Source organism: Rhinoraja longicauda, chromosome 4, assembly GCF_053455715.1.
Source record: "Rhinoraja longicauda isolate Sanriku21f chromosome 4, sRhiLon1.1, whole genome shotgun sequence".
Taxonomy (NCBI): Eukaryota; Metazoa; Chordata; class Chondrichthyes; order Rajiformes; family Arhynchobatidae; genus Rhinoraja; species Rhinoraja longicauda.
This window is the reverse complement of record NC_135956.1, coordinates 88,779,386-88,795,111: the sequence shown is the minus strand read 5'-3', so window position 1 is coordinate 88,795,111 and position 15,726 is coordinate 88,779,386. Positions and strand designations below refer to the sequence as shown.

General features: G+C 49.8%; 1 protein-coding gene across 4 annotated transcripts in view; it reads right to left on the bottom strand.

Moving 5' to 3' along the window:
* Nucleotides 1-15,726, bottom strand: part of LOC144592961 (collagen alpha-1(XV) chain-like) — a 225,484-nt gene that overhangs the window by 133,555 nt on the left and 76,203 nt on the right. For 3 of the 4 annotated variants that reach the window (XM_078398339.1, XM_078398341.1, XM_078398340.1), the window contains exons 1-2: nt 11,076-11,956; nt 2,360-2,907 (exon numbers count right to left, since the gene is read on the bottom strand). In XM_078398339.1, coding sequence (XP_078254465.1) covers nt 2,360-2,907; nt 11,076-11,382 — 855 coding nt within the window. In that variant the 5' untranslated portion in view covers nt 11,383-11,956. Of the gene's footprint in view, nt 1-2,359; nt 2,908-11,075; nt 11,957-15,726 lie in introns of those variants that run through there. The other variant, XM_078398342.1, reaches the window with a different exon arrangement.

The following is a 15,726-nucleotide window of genomic DNA, read 5'->3' as shown; positions in this document are numbered from 1 at the left end:
AGACACTGTAGGCCCAGACACTGTAGGCCCCGACACTGTAGGCTAGCGGAGCTCGTTAACGTTAACAGAGTTCGGGGAGTGGGGCCGAGTGTGTTCGGGGAGCGGGGCCGATTGTGTTCGGGGAGTGGGCCCGAGTGTGTTCGCCTCACGGCCGCCATCGGTAGAGCGGGAGCATGGGGCCGCTGGCTGGGTGAGGTCACGTGGGGCGCGGGGCGGTGACGTCACCTTGTCCCGTATTTGGGAGTGAGAAAGTTGGCAACCCCTATTGGGCGCCCCCTTTTGACCAGCTGAGGAAAGATCGGCCTCATTCCGTGTCATAAATGTTCTCCGTGTAGGAAGGAACTGCAGATGCTGGTTTAAACCGTAGACATGCACAAAGTGCTGGAGTAACTCAGCGGGACAGGCAGCATCTCTGGAGAGAGGGAATGGGTGACGTATCGGGTTGATTTTTCTCTGATTAGTTTAGTTTAGAGATACAGGGCGGAAACAGGCCCTTCGGCCCACCGAGTCCGCGCCGACCGACGTTCCCCATATGGTAGCAATTTCCTCCATATTAGGGCCAATTTACAATTTTTTTCCAAAGCCAATTAACCTACAAACCTGTACGTCTCTGGAGTGTGGGAGCAAACCGGGGCACCCGGAGAAAACCCACGCGGGTCACGGGGAGAACGTACAAACTCCGTACAGACAGCGCCCGTGGTCAGGGTGGAATCCGGGTCTCTGGCGCTGTAAGGCAGCAACTCTACCTTTGGTAGTAACTCGAGCCTTTACCTTTAATGGATTCTGTTATCGTAAAACAGGGGCTGAAGTGTACAGACGATCAGGAAGGTCTTTTTTAATCCAGACCGATTATTATGATCCCAGCCGACTGTGCCCGGGGAGGCTGTCGACCAGGGCCAAAAGGCAGGGAAGAGACTGCCAATTAATGAGTTCAGTTCATTTAAAAATTGGCATCAATTGCTCGCTAACTTTCTGCTAACAGTGGGGAAGAAAGCTGGTTAGCAGGTGAGGGTCAATTTAAGGTGACTAGCTACACTGGGGGAATATATACTTCAACCAATAACAGGATTCTGGATGGATGTTAAACATTTGCTATTTTCTGCTGCCCCAGACACCAAAGAAATTGTAGGTTTAAGCAGCATATAATGTGAGGCGTTTTTATGTTTACCAGGGTAAGTAGCGTCTTCTACGGCACAAATTCCGCCACGGTGGCGCCTGGAGGTAGGGGCGGCCAACGTTCTCACTCCCAAATATGGGTCAAGGTGACGATACCGCCCTGCGTCCCACGTGACCTCGCCCAGCCAGCGGCCAAGTGCTCCCGCTCCACCAATGGCGGCCACCTGGGCCGGGAGGCGGGTCGCTACGCAACCTCCATTAGGCGGCGCCCGGGGCCTCCGGGCCCACACTGACTGGGCCTACAGCGTCCGGGTCTAAAGCGTCCGGGCCTACAGTGTCCGGGCCTACAGTGTCCGGGCGACATTGTCCGGGCCGACAGTGTCTGGGCCTACAGCGTCCGGGCCTACAGCGTCCGAGCATGCACTGTCTGGGCCTACACTGTTCGGGCCTACACTGTCCGGTCCTACAGTGTCCGGGCCTACAGTGTCCGGGCCTACAGTGTCCGGGCCTACAGTGTCTGGGCCTACAGCATCCGGGCCTACAGCGTCCGGGCCGCAGAAGGCAGTGGAGGCCAATTCTCTGGATGCTTTTAAGAGAGAGTTAGACAGAGCTCTTAAAGATAGCGGAGTCAAGGGGTATGGGGAGAAGGCAGGAACGGGGTACTGATTGTGGATGATCAGCCATGATCACATTGAATGGCGGTGCTGGCTCGAAGGGCCGAATGGCCTCCTCCTGCACCTATTGTCTATTGTCTATTGACCTTCGGCAAATCACCTGCTCCTTTTGCTCCACTGCTGGCAGTCAAGAATTTCCTCCGTAAATCTTCCCTAATCCCTGTTTGGACCAAAGTTCTTGCAAATTTCTCCTAACGTCTTCTGCTTTGGTTTGATGTCAAATGTCTAATAAAAAAATTCTTGTGAAGAGCCGGGAGATATGTTATTGCTTTCAATGTGCCATATAAGCGAGCGAGACTTGTTCATGAGTGAATACTTTAGCGGGTCAGGCAGCATCTAGGAGAGAGGGAATGGGTGACGTTTCGGATCGAGACCCTTCTTCAGACTGAGAAGGGTCTAGACCCGAAACATCACCCATTCCCTCTCTCCAGAGATGTTGCCTGACCCGCTGAGTTACTCCAGCATTTTGTGATACCTTCGATTTGTACCAGCATCTGCAGTTATTTTCCTACTGTATACAATCTGAGGTACAAACCTCCCCTCCCCCCCACCCCCCCCCGGGCACTTACGATAAACTTGGTCAGTCCTGTTCCTCCAGCATTCCCAATGAAAATCCCTGAACTTGGCTCGAAAAAGAGCGCCTGAGGTGATCTGGCGAGACGCCTCTGCTCGTATTCATCGCAGTCCACGTACAGCGTCACAAGGTCGCCCTGAATGGATAAGGAGAACCGCGTCCACTTGCTGGTCATGGACTCCACCTTGAACGAAGCGACCTCCTGAGTAGTCTGAGAGCCCGACTCCGTGTAAAACAGCACGATCTGCTGGTTGCCGTTCAGAACCGCCGTTAGCTTCACCCCCAAGTAAATGATGTTCTGGTAGGAATTGGTAATGGCAAAGAGCACCCCTCCGTCGTCACTGGCCGGCTTGATGGTCACGAGGATGGCAAAGTCCCTGTAGAAGGACTGAGGTATCATGGTCTTGGTCAGTCGGCCAATGTTGGCGTCGGGCCCGAAGCTGTACGCAGGGAAGCCTTCAAATCCAGTGATGAATGCCACAGATGGGGGCAGAGGGACTCCAATCAACCCAGTCAGGTCGATGTGGTCGTTGGATCTTCTCTCTGCAACGGAAAGAAAAGTCAGTGATCGCACGCATGTGGCTTTTGCGTTCCGTATGTCATGAATGACCGCAAGGTGATTTTTGCACATCCCCGGTAACTTATTTGCTGAGAAAATCGTCGGGGCTCCACTTCAGGACCTGTCCCACTTAGGCCAGCTTTAGAAAGCACTAGTCACTGCCTGCCATTCTGAAAGGGACCCGGTAATCCCTGCTCTTTGTTTTCTGTCTGCCAACCAATTTTCTATCCATCTCAGTACCCTACCCCCAATGAGGCCGTGCAGCGTAGGTTTACTAGGTTAATTCCCGGAATGCCGGGACTGTCATATGTTGAAAGACTGGAGCGGCTAGGCTTGTATACACTGGAATTTAGAAGGACGAGAGGAGATCTTATCGAAACATATAAGATTATTAAGGGGTTGGACACGTTAGAGGCGGGAAACATGTTCCCAATGTTGGGGGAGTCCAGAACCAGGGGCCACAGTTTAAGAATAAGGGGTAGGCCATTTAGAACGGAGATGAGGAAAAACTTTTTCAGTCAGAGTTGTGAATCTGTAGAATTCTCTGCCTCAGAAGGCAGTGGAAGCCAATTCTCTGAATGCATTCAAGAGAGAGCTAGATAGAGCTCTTAAGGATTGCGGATTCAGGGGGTATGGGGAGAAGGCAGGAAAGGGGTACTGATTGAGTATGATCAGCCATGATCACATTGAATGGTGGTGCTGGCTCGAAGGGCCGAATGGCCTACTCCTGCACCTATTGCCTATTGTCTAAGACGGTGTAATCTCTTAGCCAGGTGCTAGTTTCACAAAAAAAAAGTGACTTGTATCGACCTGACTCGGCATTGTCGTGGTCACTGTCGTGGTCAATGTCGTGGTCATTGTCGTAGGGTAAAAGGAAATTTCGGCGATCTGCTACGACTTTGACAGTCGCCTTAAAAGCGCGTAACTGGGACAGGCCCTTTCCTTCCATCCAGGACATTGAACGCAAACGCTGCTTGACCAAAGGCCAAAGGCCTTGACCATTATTAAAGACCCCACCCATCTCCATCACGGACTGTTCACCCTGCTGCCCTCAGGTCAAAGGTACAGCAGCACACGGAGCAGAACAGCCAGGTTCTGCAATAGCTTCTTCCCCCGAGCCAGCAGACTCTTGAACTCCCAATAATCCACCGCCATTGTTTTTACGTGCGACTTACTTATTTATTTTTCTTTAATCTATCTTTATTAGTCGGTGTAACACTGTGAGCCAGGTGCAACGGAATTTCGTTCAGATAGGCACTCGTCTGGCGTATGGTTTTTGAATGTCTATAAAGTTATATTCTATTCAATTCAATTCGATTCAACTTCGCACGACAATTCCTGATGGATACTGGTGGGAGCTTCTGAGCATTTCCCATCTGCTGCATTTCGCCTTCTCTGATGGGCATACTCTCTATCTCCTCTTCATTTTCACCGGTAGGGTGGAAAACTGGTCAAGGGAGGAGAGAATTGTGGACGCAGCCCAGACTGTCACACAAACCAACCTCCCCTTCCATCGACTCAATAGACAACAGACAATAGGTGCAGGAGGAGGCCATTCGGCCCTTCGAGCCAGCACCGCCATTCAATGTGATCATGGCTGATCATTCTCAATCAGTACCCCATTCCTGCCTTCTCCCCATACCCCCTGACTCCGCTATCCTTTAGAGCTCTATCTAGCTCTCTCTTGAATGCATTCAGAGAATTGGCCTCCACTACCTTCTGAGGCAGAGAATTCCACAAATTCACAACTCTCTGACTGAAAAAGTTTTTCTTCATCTCAGTTCTAAATGGCCTACCCCTTATTCTTAAACGGTGGCCCCTTGTTCTGGACTCCCCCAACATTGGGAACGTTTCCTGCCTCTAATGTGTCCAACCCCTTAATAATCTTATGTGTTTCGATCAAGGATAGTCCGAGGGTCACCAACGAGGTAGATAGTAGTTCACTTTACCACGGTACACGGGACACTAAACTAAACTGAACTGATTTCAGGCAAGAGCAGGGTTCAAAATCAATGAATTAGAAGAAAGTGCAGGAAGGAACTGCAGATGCTGGTTTAAACCGTAGATAGACACAAAAAGCTGGAGTAACTCAACGGGACAGACAGCATCTCTGGAGAGAAGGCATGAGTGACGTTTCGGGTCGAGACCCTTCTTCAGACTGAGAGTCGGGGAAAGGGGAACATACAGAACAAATGAACGAGAGATATGCAAAAAAAAGCAACGATGATAAAGGAAACAGGCCATTGTTAGGATGAAGGAAACAGGCCAATAAATAGACCCTCCCTGCATCTCAAGCAAATCAAGCAGAAGGTCCACCCCAGTCCCTGCATCGAGAACCTTCTTCTGAAGAAGGGTCTCCACCCAAAACATCACCCATTCCTTGGCTTCTTCTGAAGAAGGGTCTCGATCCAAAACATCACCCATTCCTTGACTTCATCTGAAGATGGATCTCGACCCAAAATATCTCCCATTCCGTGACTTCTGAAGAAGGGTCTCGACCCAAAACATCACCCATTCCTTGACTTCATCTGAACAAAGGTCTTCACCCAAAACATCACCCATTCCTTGACTTCTTCCAAAGATGGGTCTCCACCCAAAACATCACTCATTCCTTGGCTTCTTCTGAAGATGGGTCTCCACCCAAAACATCACCCATTCCTTGGCTTCTTCTGAAGGGTCTCGACCCAAAACATCACCCATTCCTTGACTTCATCTGAACAAGGGTCTCCACCCAAAACATTACCCATTCCTTGGCTTCTTCTGAACAAGGGTCTCCACCCAAAACATCACCCATTCCTTGACTTCATCTGAACAAGGGTCTCCACCCAAAACATTACCCATTCCTTGGCTTCTTCTGAACAAGGGTCTCCACCCAAAACATCACCCATTCCGTGACTTCTGAAGAAGGGTCTCGACCCAAAATATCTCCCATTCCATTGCTTCATCTGAAGATGGGTCTCGACCCAAACCATCACTCATTCCTTGGCTCCTTCTGAAGATGGGTCTCGACCCAAAACATCACCATTTCCTTCGCTCCAGCGATGCTGCCTGTCCCGCTGAGTTACGCCAGCTTTCTGTGTCTATCTCAGGGGGAATGTAACTGGTGGGAATATTCTACAAAGCGTCTGTATAAACTCAATAGGCTGAATAGTCTTCCGTGGATAAATAATTGTGTGGTGTTCTTGATGAGTATCCAACAGTTCTGTTGTTAGACTTATCCTGGGACCATTTAACCTTGACATTAATCGGATGATATGGATACCTTGGAGCTTGAGAGGCTGCCAGACATCACTTCAGCAGGTCTCTGCAGCAGTGTTAGCTATCAATTGTGGGAAGTTTATTCATAAGATCATAAGGTCATAAGTGATAGGAGCAGAATTAGGCCGTTGGCCCAACAAGTCTACTCCGCCATTCAATCATGGCTGATCTATCTCTCCATCCTAACCCCATTCTCCTGCCTTCTCCCCATAACCTCTGACACCCGCACTAATCAAGAATCTATCTATCTCTGCCTTAAATACATCCACTGACTTGGCCTCCACAGCCTTCTGTGGCAAAGAATTCCACAGGTTCACCACCCTCTGACTAAAGAAATTCCTCCTCATCTCCTTCCTAAAAGAACGTCCTTCAATTCTGAGGCTATGAGCTTGTCTTAGACTCTCCCACTAGTGGAAACATCCTCTCCACATCCACTCTATCCAGGCCGCCCACAATTCTGTACGTTTCAATGAGGTCCCCACTCATTCTTTTAAACTCCAGCGAGTACAGGCCCAGTGCTCATCTTATGTTAACCCACTCATTCCTGGGATCGTTCTTGTCAACCTCTGGACCCTCTCCAGAGCCAGCACATCCTTCCTCAGGTATGGTGCCCAAAATTGCTCACAATACTCTAAATGCGGCCTGACCAGCGCCTTATAGAGCCTCAGCATTACATCCCTGTTTTTGTTTACAAGCCTTTATAAATCAGAGCATCGAGTATAGAAGTTGGGATGTAATGTTGAAATTGTACAGGGCATTGGTGAGGCCGAATCTGGAGTACGGTGTGCAGTTCTGGTCGCCAAATTATAGGAAGGATGTCGACAAAATGGAGAGGGTACAGAGGAGATTTACTAGAATGTTGCCTGGGTTTCAGCACTTAAGCTACAGAGAGAGGTTGAACAGGTTGGGTCTTTATTCTTTAGAGCGTAGAAGGTTGAGGGGGGACTTGATAGAGGTTTTAAAAATTATGAGAGGGACGGACAGAGTTGACGTGGGTAGGCTTTTCCCTTTGAGAGTGGGGAAGATTCCAACAAGGGGACATAGCTTCAGAATTGAGGGACAAAGGTTTAGGGGTAACATGAGGGGGAACTTCTTTACTCAGAGGGTTGTGGCTGTATGGAATGGGCTTCCGGTGGAAGTGGTGGAGGCTGGCTCGATTTTATTATTTAAGAGAAAATTGGATAGGTATATGGATAGGAGGGGATTGGAGGGTTATGGTCTGAGTGCAGGTAGATGAGACTAGGTCAGGGAGAATGGTCGGCGTGGACTGGTAGGGCCGGACAGGCCTGTTTCCATGCTGTAGTTATATGTTATGTTATATGTTATGTTATAGACAATAGACAATAGACAATGTCTATTGGAGTAGGCCATTCGGCCATTCGAGCCAGCAACCTCAGTTAGGTGGTGCCTGGGCCTCCGGGCTTACACTGACCGCACCTACACTGTGCGGACCTACACTGTCCGCACCTACACTGTCCGGACCTACACTGTCCGCACCTACACTGACCGCACCTACACTGTCCGCACCTACACTGACCGCGCCTACACTGTCCGCACCTACACTGTCCTGAAGGTAGACACAGATTTTAACCAGCATCTGCAGTTTTTTTCCTACTACACTGTCCGGGCCTACAGTGTCCAGGCCTTCAGCGTCCGGGCCTGCAGTGCCCCCCGGGCCTAATACGGGACAAGGGCGGTGCCGTACGGGACAAGCCAATTTAGCCCAAAATACGGGATGTCCCGGCTAATACGGGACAGTTGGCAACCCTAGCCACAAATCATTTAAGCAAAATGCTCTCCTCTCAAATGTTAACTGTATTTCCCTAGGTAGTTTGTTTTTACAATTTATAATACAATTAATGTATGATGGACCTGCCAACCAAAGTTGCACTGGGCTAATCTGCAAGTTTGTCAAACAGCAGTCATCTCTAATTAGCAACAAATATCCATTGCACCACAAAAATTAATCACCACAACTGAACTATCCTACCTCAACCAGAGAGCTGTGCTGAACTACTATTTACCTCTTTGGTGCCCCTTGGACTATCTTCAGTCTGAAGAAGGGCCTCGTCCCGAAATGTCACCCACTCCTTCTCTCCAGAGATGCTGCCTGACCCGTTGAGTTACTCCAGCATTTTGTGTAAGAAAATAACTGCAGATGCTGGTACAAATCGAAGGTATTTATTCACAAAATGCTGGAGTAACTCAGCAGGTTAGGCAACATCTCGGGAGAGAAGGAATGGGTGACGTTTCGGGTCTAGACCCTTCTTCAGACTGATGTCAGGGGGGCGGGACAAAGGAAGGATAGAGGTGGAGACAGGAAGACAGTGGGAGATCTGGGAAGGGGAGGGGAAGAGAGGGACAGAGGAACTATCTAAAGTTGGAGAAGTCAATGTTCATACCGCTGGGCTGCAAGCTGCCCAGGCGAAATATGAGGTGCTGTTCCTCCAATTTCCGGTGGGCCTCACTATGGCACTGGAGGAGGCCCATGACAGAAAGGTCAGACTGGGAGTGGGAGGGGGAGTTGAAGTGCTGAGCCACCGGGAGATCAGGTTGGTTAAGGCGGACTGAGCGAAGGTGTTGAGCGAAACGATCGCCGAGCCTGCATTTGGTTTCGCCGATGTAAAGAAGTTGACATCTAGAGCAGCGGATGCAATAGATGAGGTTGGAGGAGGTGCAGGTGAACCTCTGTCTCACAAGTGAACCTCTCCTCCAACCTCATCTGTCCCGCCCCCCTGACATCAGTCTGAAGAAGGGTCTCGACCCGAAACGTCACCCATTCCTTCTCTCTCGAGCTGCTGCCTGACCAGCATTTTGTGCCTACCTTCGATTTAAACCAGTATCTGCAGTTTTCATTCCTACTCAGACTATATTTGATCGGACTTTGCTGGCTTTACCTAGCACTATTCCCTTATCATGTAACTGTACACTGTAAATGGCTCGATTATAATCATGCATTGTCTTTCCGCTGACTGGTTAGCACACAACAAAAGCTTTTCACTGTACCCACGACAATAAACTAAACTGAATTAAACTAAAAGCACTCCCTGCTCCGACAGAACATGTGGGTTCAGTTCTCGCTCAAGATTGAAGTGCTATTTTCTGGCACCAAACAACTGTGTGCATTACAGAAAGAGAACTGTCTGGCAAAACCACAGGCTGAGTTCAGTCTCTTCTTAGACAATAGACAATAGACAATAGGTGCAGGAGGAGGCCATTCGGCCCTTCGAGCCAGCACCGCCATTCAATGTGATCACGGCTGATCATTCTCAATCAGTACCCCGTTCCTGCCTTCTCCCCATACCCCCTGACTCCGCTATCCTTAAGAGCTCTATCCAGCTCTCTCTTGAATGCATTCAGAGAATTGGCCTCCACTGCCTTCTGAGGCAGAGAATTCCACAGATTCACAACTCTCTGACTGAAAACGTTTTTCCTCATCTCCGTTCTAAATGGCCTACCCCTTATTCTTGAACTGTGGCCCCTTGTTCTGGACTCCCCCCAACATTGGGAACATGTTTCCTGCCTCTAACATGTCCAACCCCTCGATAATCTTATACGCTTCGATAAGATCCATTTGCATTTTAAAATGGGAAAAACTGTGAATGAGTGAATGAATGAATGAATTAATTAATGAATGAATTAGTGAATGAATTAATGAATGAATTAGTGAATGAATTAATGAATGAATTAATGAATTAATGAATGAATGAAATAATTAATGAATTAATGAATACATTAATTAATGCTTTAATGAATGAATTAATGAATGAATTAATAAATGAATGAATGAATGAATGAATTAATGAATTAATGAATGAATGAATTAATGCTTTATTGTCATATGTGGCAACTCACAGTGAAATCCTTTGCCTGCAGTCCCAAGATGTGCAAATAGTCGCCCATAATGGGCATTTACAAACACACAACGGTTGCAGGTCCCCCTTTGTTCTCCCCCCCCCCCCTCCTCGTACACTCACGGCCAGTGTTGCAGTGCTAATTGTTTAAGTTCCCGGAGCAGTCACTGGAGCCGGATCGCCCGTTGTTAAATGCCCCGCTGTTTATTTAGTGGGGGTTGTTTTTTACAGAGGTGTCGGAGCGGCGCTCCGGTGAGCTCCGGCAGCCCTGCCCCCCCCCGCCCCCCCCCCCCCCTCGCTCACGCTGGGTCCTCCTTTGTCCCTTCCCAAAGCAGAATCTTTAACCCGAATGGTATTCATCAGCAGCAACGCGTTGTTTCATTGATGTTAGTCGAGGGACTGGTTTTCGGGGCTGGACTACTGAGGAAGCAGTTTCCTGCTCATCCTCAAAAGGTGCCAGGTTTTCGTTAAAGTTCACAGCATAGGGCAAGAAGGTTGATATCCCGGAATGGCGGGACCGTCGTACCTTGAAAGACTGGAGCGGCTGGAGTGAGCAGGTGTTCCCCTCGTGTCCCTGCCCCACTCACGTCAGCTGAACCCACACAACGTCACCACTACCACTGCGACACCACAGAAGGTGGACGCTAACAAGGCCGGAGTAACTCAGCGGGTCAGACAGCATCTCTGGGGAAAAGGAAAGGGGTGACGTTTCGGGTCGAGACCATAAACTCAGACTGAGAGTCAGCTCACCCGAGACCTCGCCTATTCCTTCAGAGGATGCTGCCTGAGCCGCTGAGTTGCTCCTCCAGCCTCTGGTGTCTTTCTTTGGTTTAGACAATACACAATACACAATAGAGAATAGACAATAGGTGCAGGAGTAGGCCATTCGGCCCTTCGAGCCAGCACCGCCATTCACCGTGATCATGGCTGATCATTCTCAATCAGTACCCCGTTCCTGCCTTCTCCCCGTACCCCCTGACTCCGCTATCATTAAGTGCTCTGTCTAGCTCTCTCTAGCCCGCCGTCCAGTCGCGCGTTACCTGTGAGGTTCCCGGGCGGCAGGGCGCTGACGTTCCCGCCCCGGTCCGGGCTTTGTCCTTCCGCATTGCCCCTCGTTCCCGAGGCCGGGCCAGGAGGGCGCTGTGTCCCCGCCGGCCGCGAGTCCCCCTCGGCCCTCTCGGCGGTCCCGGCGTTCCCGGCTTGCCGGAGGGTCGCCGCCGCGGTCGTCGGGGTGGCCGTGGTCTCGGCCGCGCCCCACATCCTACGCCACCAGTCCCACTGCCCGTGCGCCCCGCCGCACAGCAGCAAGCCCAGGGCAACAACGGCCAGCGCGCCCGCCGGCATCATGGCGTCCCCCGAAGCTCGTGGAAAAACGCGCAAAGCACCAACGCCCTCTCACTGCCGGGCCGTGCTCCCGGTCGCCTCCGCTTCCTCCCTCGGCCTCCTGCCCCTCTCTCGCCAGTCTACCGCTGCCCCGGGCGGAACAGGAGCACCGTCTCAGCGTGGCAGTATCGTGGTCGCGAGCAGTTTGCCGCGGCGCCTGGGCGATGCTGGGCTCGGCCTCTCCCCTGCCGTTACCCGAACAAATAATTCCATCTATCGCAAGGCAGCACAGCCAGTTGGCAACCTCAGCACACAGCACAAGCCAAACAAAATCAGCAGCTTCCCTCTCTCCAGCACGCATGTAACACAGACCAGCCCGGAGCAGCGAGTCAAGAAGGCGAGTAAATCTCCCTGCGGCTTCGCCCCTTGTTATCCACACAGCGTCTCAATTAATATCGCAGGTTCCCCCCGTGCCCACTCGCAGCTTGCCAATCCTCTGTAAGTCTGACAGTTGTTTCTGCTGCGTTGCTGAAGGAAGGGATAAACTTGTATCAGGCTCACAACCTCAGGGCATGGCACAGAGCACAGAGCGGCCAATGGGAAAAGCTGTTGGAGTCCAAAGCACTCTCGTAATGCAGAGAAAGGCGGCGCCCAACTTGCCCACAAGAAGAAGAAGTAACCCTTGCATCCCCCCCTCCCTCTCCGTCCCTCCAACCACACAAGTCGTACCAGCTTCAAAGTCACAGAAACGTAGAAAATAGGTGCAAGAGGAGGCCATTCTTCGGCCCTTCAAGCCAGCACCGACCGCCATTCATTGTGGTCACGGCTGATCATCCACAATCAGTAACCCGTGCCTGCCTTCTCCCCATACCACCTGATTCCACTAGCCCCTAGAGCTCTATCTAACTCTCTCTTAAATCCATCCAGTGATTTGGCCTCCACTGCCCTCTGTGGCAGAGAATTCCACAAATTCACAACTCTCTGGGTGACAAAGTTCCTTCTCACCTCAGTTTTAAATGGCCTCCCCTTTATTCTAAGACTGTGGCCCCTGGTTCTGGACTCCCCCAACATTGGGAACATTTTTCCTGCATCTAGCTTGTCCAGTCAATAGACAATAGACAATAGACAATAGGTGCAGGAGGAGGCCATTCGGCCCTTCGAGCCAGCACCACCATTCAATGTGATCATGGCTGATCATTCTCAATCAGTACCCCGTTCCTGCCTTCTCCCCATACCCCCTGACTCCGCTATCCTTAAGAGCTCTATCTAGCTCTCTCTTGAATGCATTCAGAGAATTGGCCTCCACTGCCTTCTGAGGCAGAGAATTCCACAGATTCACAACTCTCTGACTGAAAAAGTTTTTCCTCATCTCAGTTCTAAATGGCCTACCCCTTTATTCTTAGACTGTGGCCCCTGGTTCTGGACTCCCCCAACATTGGGAACATTTTTCCTGCATCTAGCTTGTCCAGACCTTTTATGATTTTATACGTCTCTAAAAGATCCCCTCTCGTCCTTCTAAACTCCAGTGAATACAAGCCCAGTCTTTCCAATCTTTCCTCACATGACAGTCCCGCCATCCCGGGGATTAACCTCGTGAACCTACGCTGCACTGCCTCAATAGCAAGGACGTCCTTCCTCAAATTAGGAGACCACAACTGCGCACGATACTCCAGATGTGGTCTCACCAATACTCCAGAGGTGGTCTTGTTGTGTCTCATTGTCTGTAACTCGTTCTCCCCTAGCCCGAAGCTAACAGTGGCCTGTCTCCTTTATCATCGTTACTTTTTTTGCGTATCTTTCATTCATTGGTCTGTATCTCTCTATATCACCGTCTCTACCTCTCGTTTCCCTTTCCCCTGACTCTCAGTCTGAAGAAGGGTCTCGACCCGAAACGTCACCCATTCCTTCTCTCCAGAGAGGCTGTCTGACCCGCTGAGTTACTCCAGCTTTTTGTGTCTGTCTCACACTGTTAATTGGCAACGTCATCTACATTTGGTCAGGGGATGAATACTGACCGAGGTACTGAGTGGAGTACTGAGGGCTCCTCTTGTATTCTCTTCACCCTCACCTGAGAGAATGACTGAAACGCCTCTGAACATGTTACGAGGAAGTAAACAATGGTGGCACGATGGCGCAGCGGTAGAGTTGCTGCCTTACAGCGAATGCAGCGCCGGAGACAAGGGTTCGATCCCGACTACGGGCGCTGTCTGTACGGAGTTTTGTACGTTCTCCCCGTGACCTGCGTGGGTTTTTCTTTGAGATAGACAATAGACAACAGACAATAGGTGCAGGAGTAGGCCATTCGGCCCTTCGAGCCAGCACCGCCATTCAATGTGATCATGGCCGATCATTCTCAATCAGTACCCCGTTCCTGCCTTCTCCCCCATACCCCCTGACTCCGCTATCATTAAGAGCTCTATCTAGCTCTCTCTTGAATGCATCCAGATTTTCTATTTCCTCCCACACTCCAAAGGTGTGTAGGTTAATTGGCTTGGTAAATGTAAAAATTGTCCCTAGTGGGTATTGGATAGTGTTAGTGTGCGGGGATCGCTGGTCGGCGCGGACCCGGTGGGCCGAAGGGGCCTGTTTCCGCGCTGTATCTCTAAAATTAAAAGCTAAGACTAAAAGATTGGAGTGGCTACGCTTGTATACACTGGAATTTAGAAGGATGAGAGGGGATCTTATCGAAACGTATAAGATTATTAAGGAGTTGGACACGTTAGAGGGCAGGAAACATGTTCCCAATGTTGGGGGAGTCCAGAACCAGGGGCCACAGTTTAAGAATAAGGGGTAGGCCATTTAGAACTGAGATGAGGAAAAACGTTTTCAGTCAGAGAGTTGTAAATCTGTGGAAATCTCTGCCTCAGAAGGCAGTGGAGGCCAATTCTCTGAATGCATTCAAGAGAGAGCTAGATAGAGCTCTTAAGGATAGCGGAGTCAGGGGGTATGGGGAGAAGGCAGGAACGGGGTACTGATTGAGAATGATCAGCCATGATCACAATGAATGGTGATGCTGGCTCGAAGGGCCGAATGGCCTATACCTGCACCTATTGTCTATTGTCTATTGTCTATAAAATAAGTACAGGTTACTGCAGATTCTGCTCCTTTGAAAGCCCACTTTTCCTACAATTAAGCCTTTTGTTTCAGTAGGCCTCAGGCTTTTTGTATGCCACCCGCACACAGACAAGAGCCCTGGGATTTTGCTTCACATCACAAATAACGTAAACATATCCGGATTGAAATCCTCAGGGAGAACAGAGGTGCGGGCACAGTTGTTAGGTGCCCTTTCTGTTCCTGATTAGAGCTGGGATTCCAAACAAACTAGAAAGCAACAAATCTTTTACAAGACAGTGAGTGGGATCTGTGTCGGCCTTTTAAAAATAAAAAAAATTAATTAAATTTTTAAAAAATATTACAAATACTTTATTCCAAAAAACAAGACAAACATGTAAAGTGGTAATGTGATCAGATCAAAAGCTGCCTGTATCAGCAGTTCTGTGTCGGCCTTGGGATACACTGGAATTTAGAAGGATGAGAGGGGATCTTATCGAAACATATAAGATTATTAAGGGGTTGGACACGTCAGAGGCAGGAAACATGTTCCCAATGTTGGGGGAGTCCAGAACCAGGGGCCACAGTTTAAGAATAAGGGGTAGGCCATTTAGAACAGAGATGAGGAAAAACGTTTTCAGTCAGAGAGTTGTGAATCTGTGGAATTCTCTGCCTCAGAAGGCAGTGGAGGCCAATTCTCTGAATGCATTTAAGAGAGAGCTAGATAGAGCTCTTAAGGATAGCGGAGTCAGGGGGTATGGGGAGAAGGCAGGAACGGGGTACTGATTGAGAATGATCAGCCGTGATCACATTGAATGGAGGTGCCGGCTCGAAGGGCCGAATGGCCTCCTCCTGCACCTATTGTCTATTGACTGAAGAACTGCAAAGGGAATAGGCCCAAAGAACGATTTGCTTAAAAACACAAGCACACACACACACACACACACCCCACACACCCATACACACACACAATGTGTTTGAGCTACACGATGAACGAGAGTAACCCCAGTAAGTAAAGCACTGCTCAGTATTCTGAACATGGAGCTGCCCCCTTCTCCTCATTCTCCACATGTTTAGCAAGATTACTGTTCATCCCACTGTGCGATCATGAGACTGTGGATTTTACAAGCTGGCAAACGTCAATGGCCAAGATCAGCTGCTTGTCATGCATCGGAATGAATAACTGTTCACATGCAGGGGCCGAAACTAATCTGGGCACTGAAACTCTCCTTTGTTTGTTTGTTCGTTTGTTTGTTCCTGAACTACAGCCCAAATGGTACACGATAGCACGACAATTTTAGGCCCACCTTACTCACC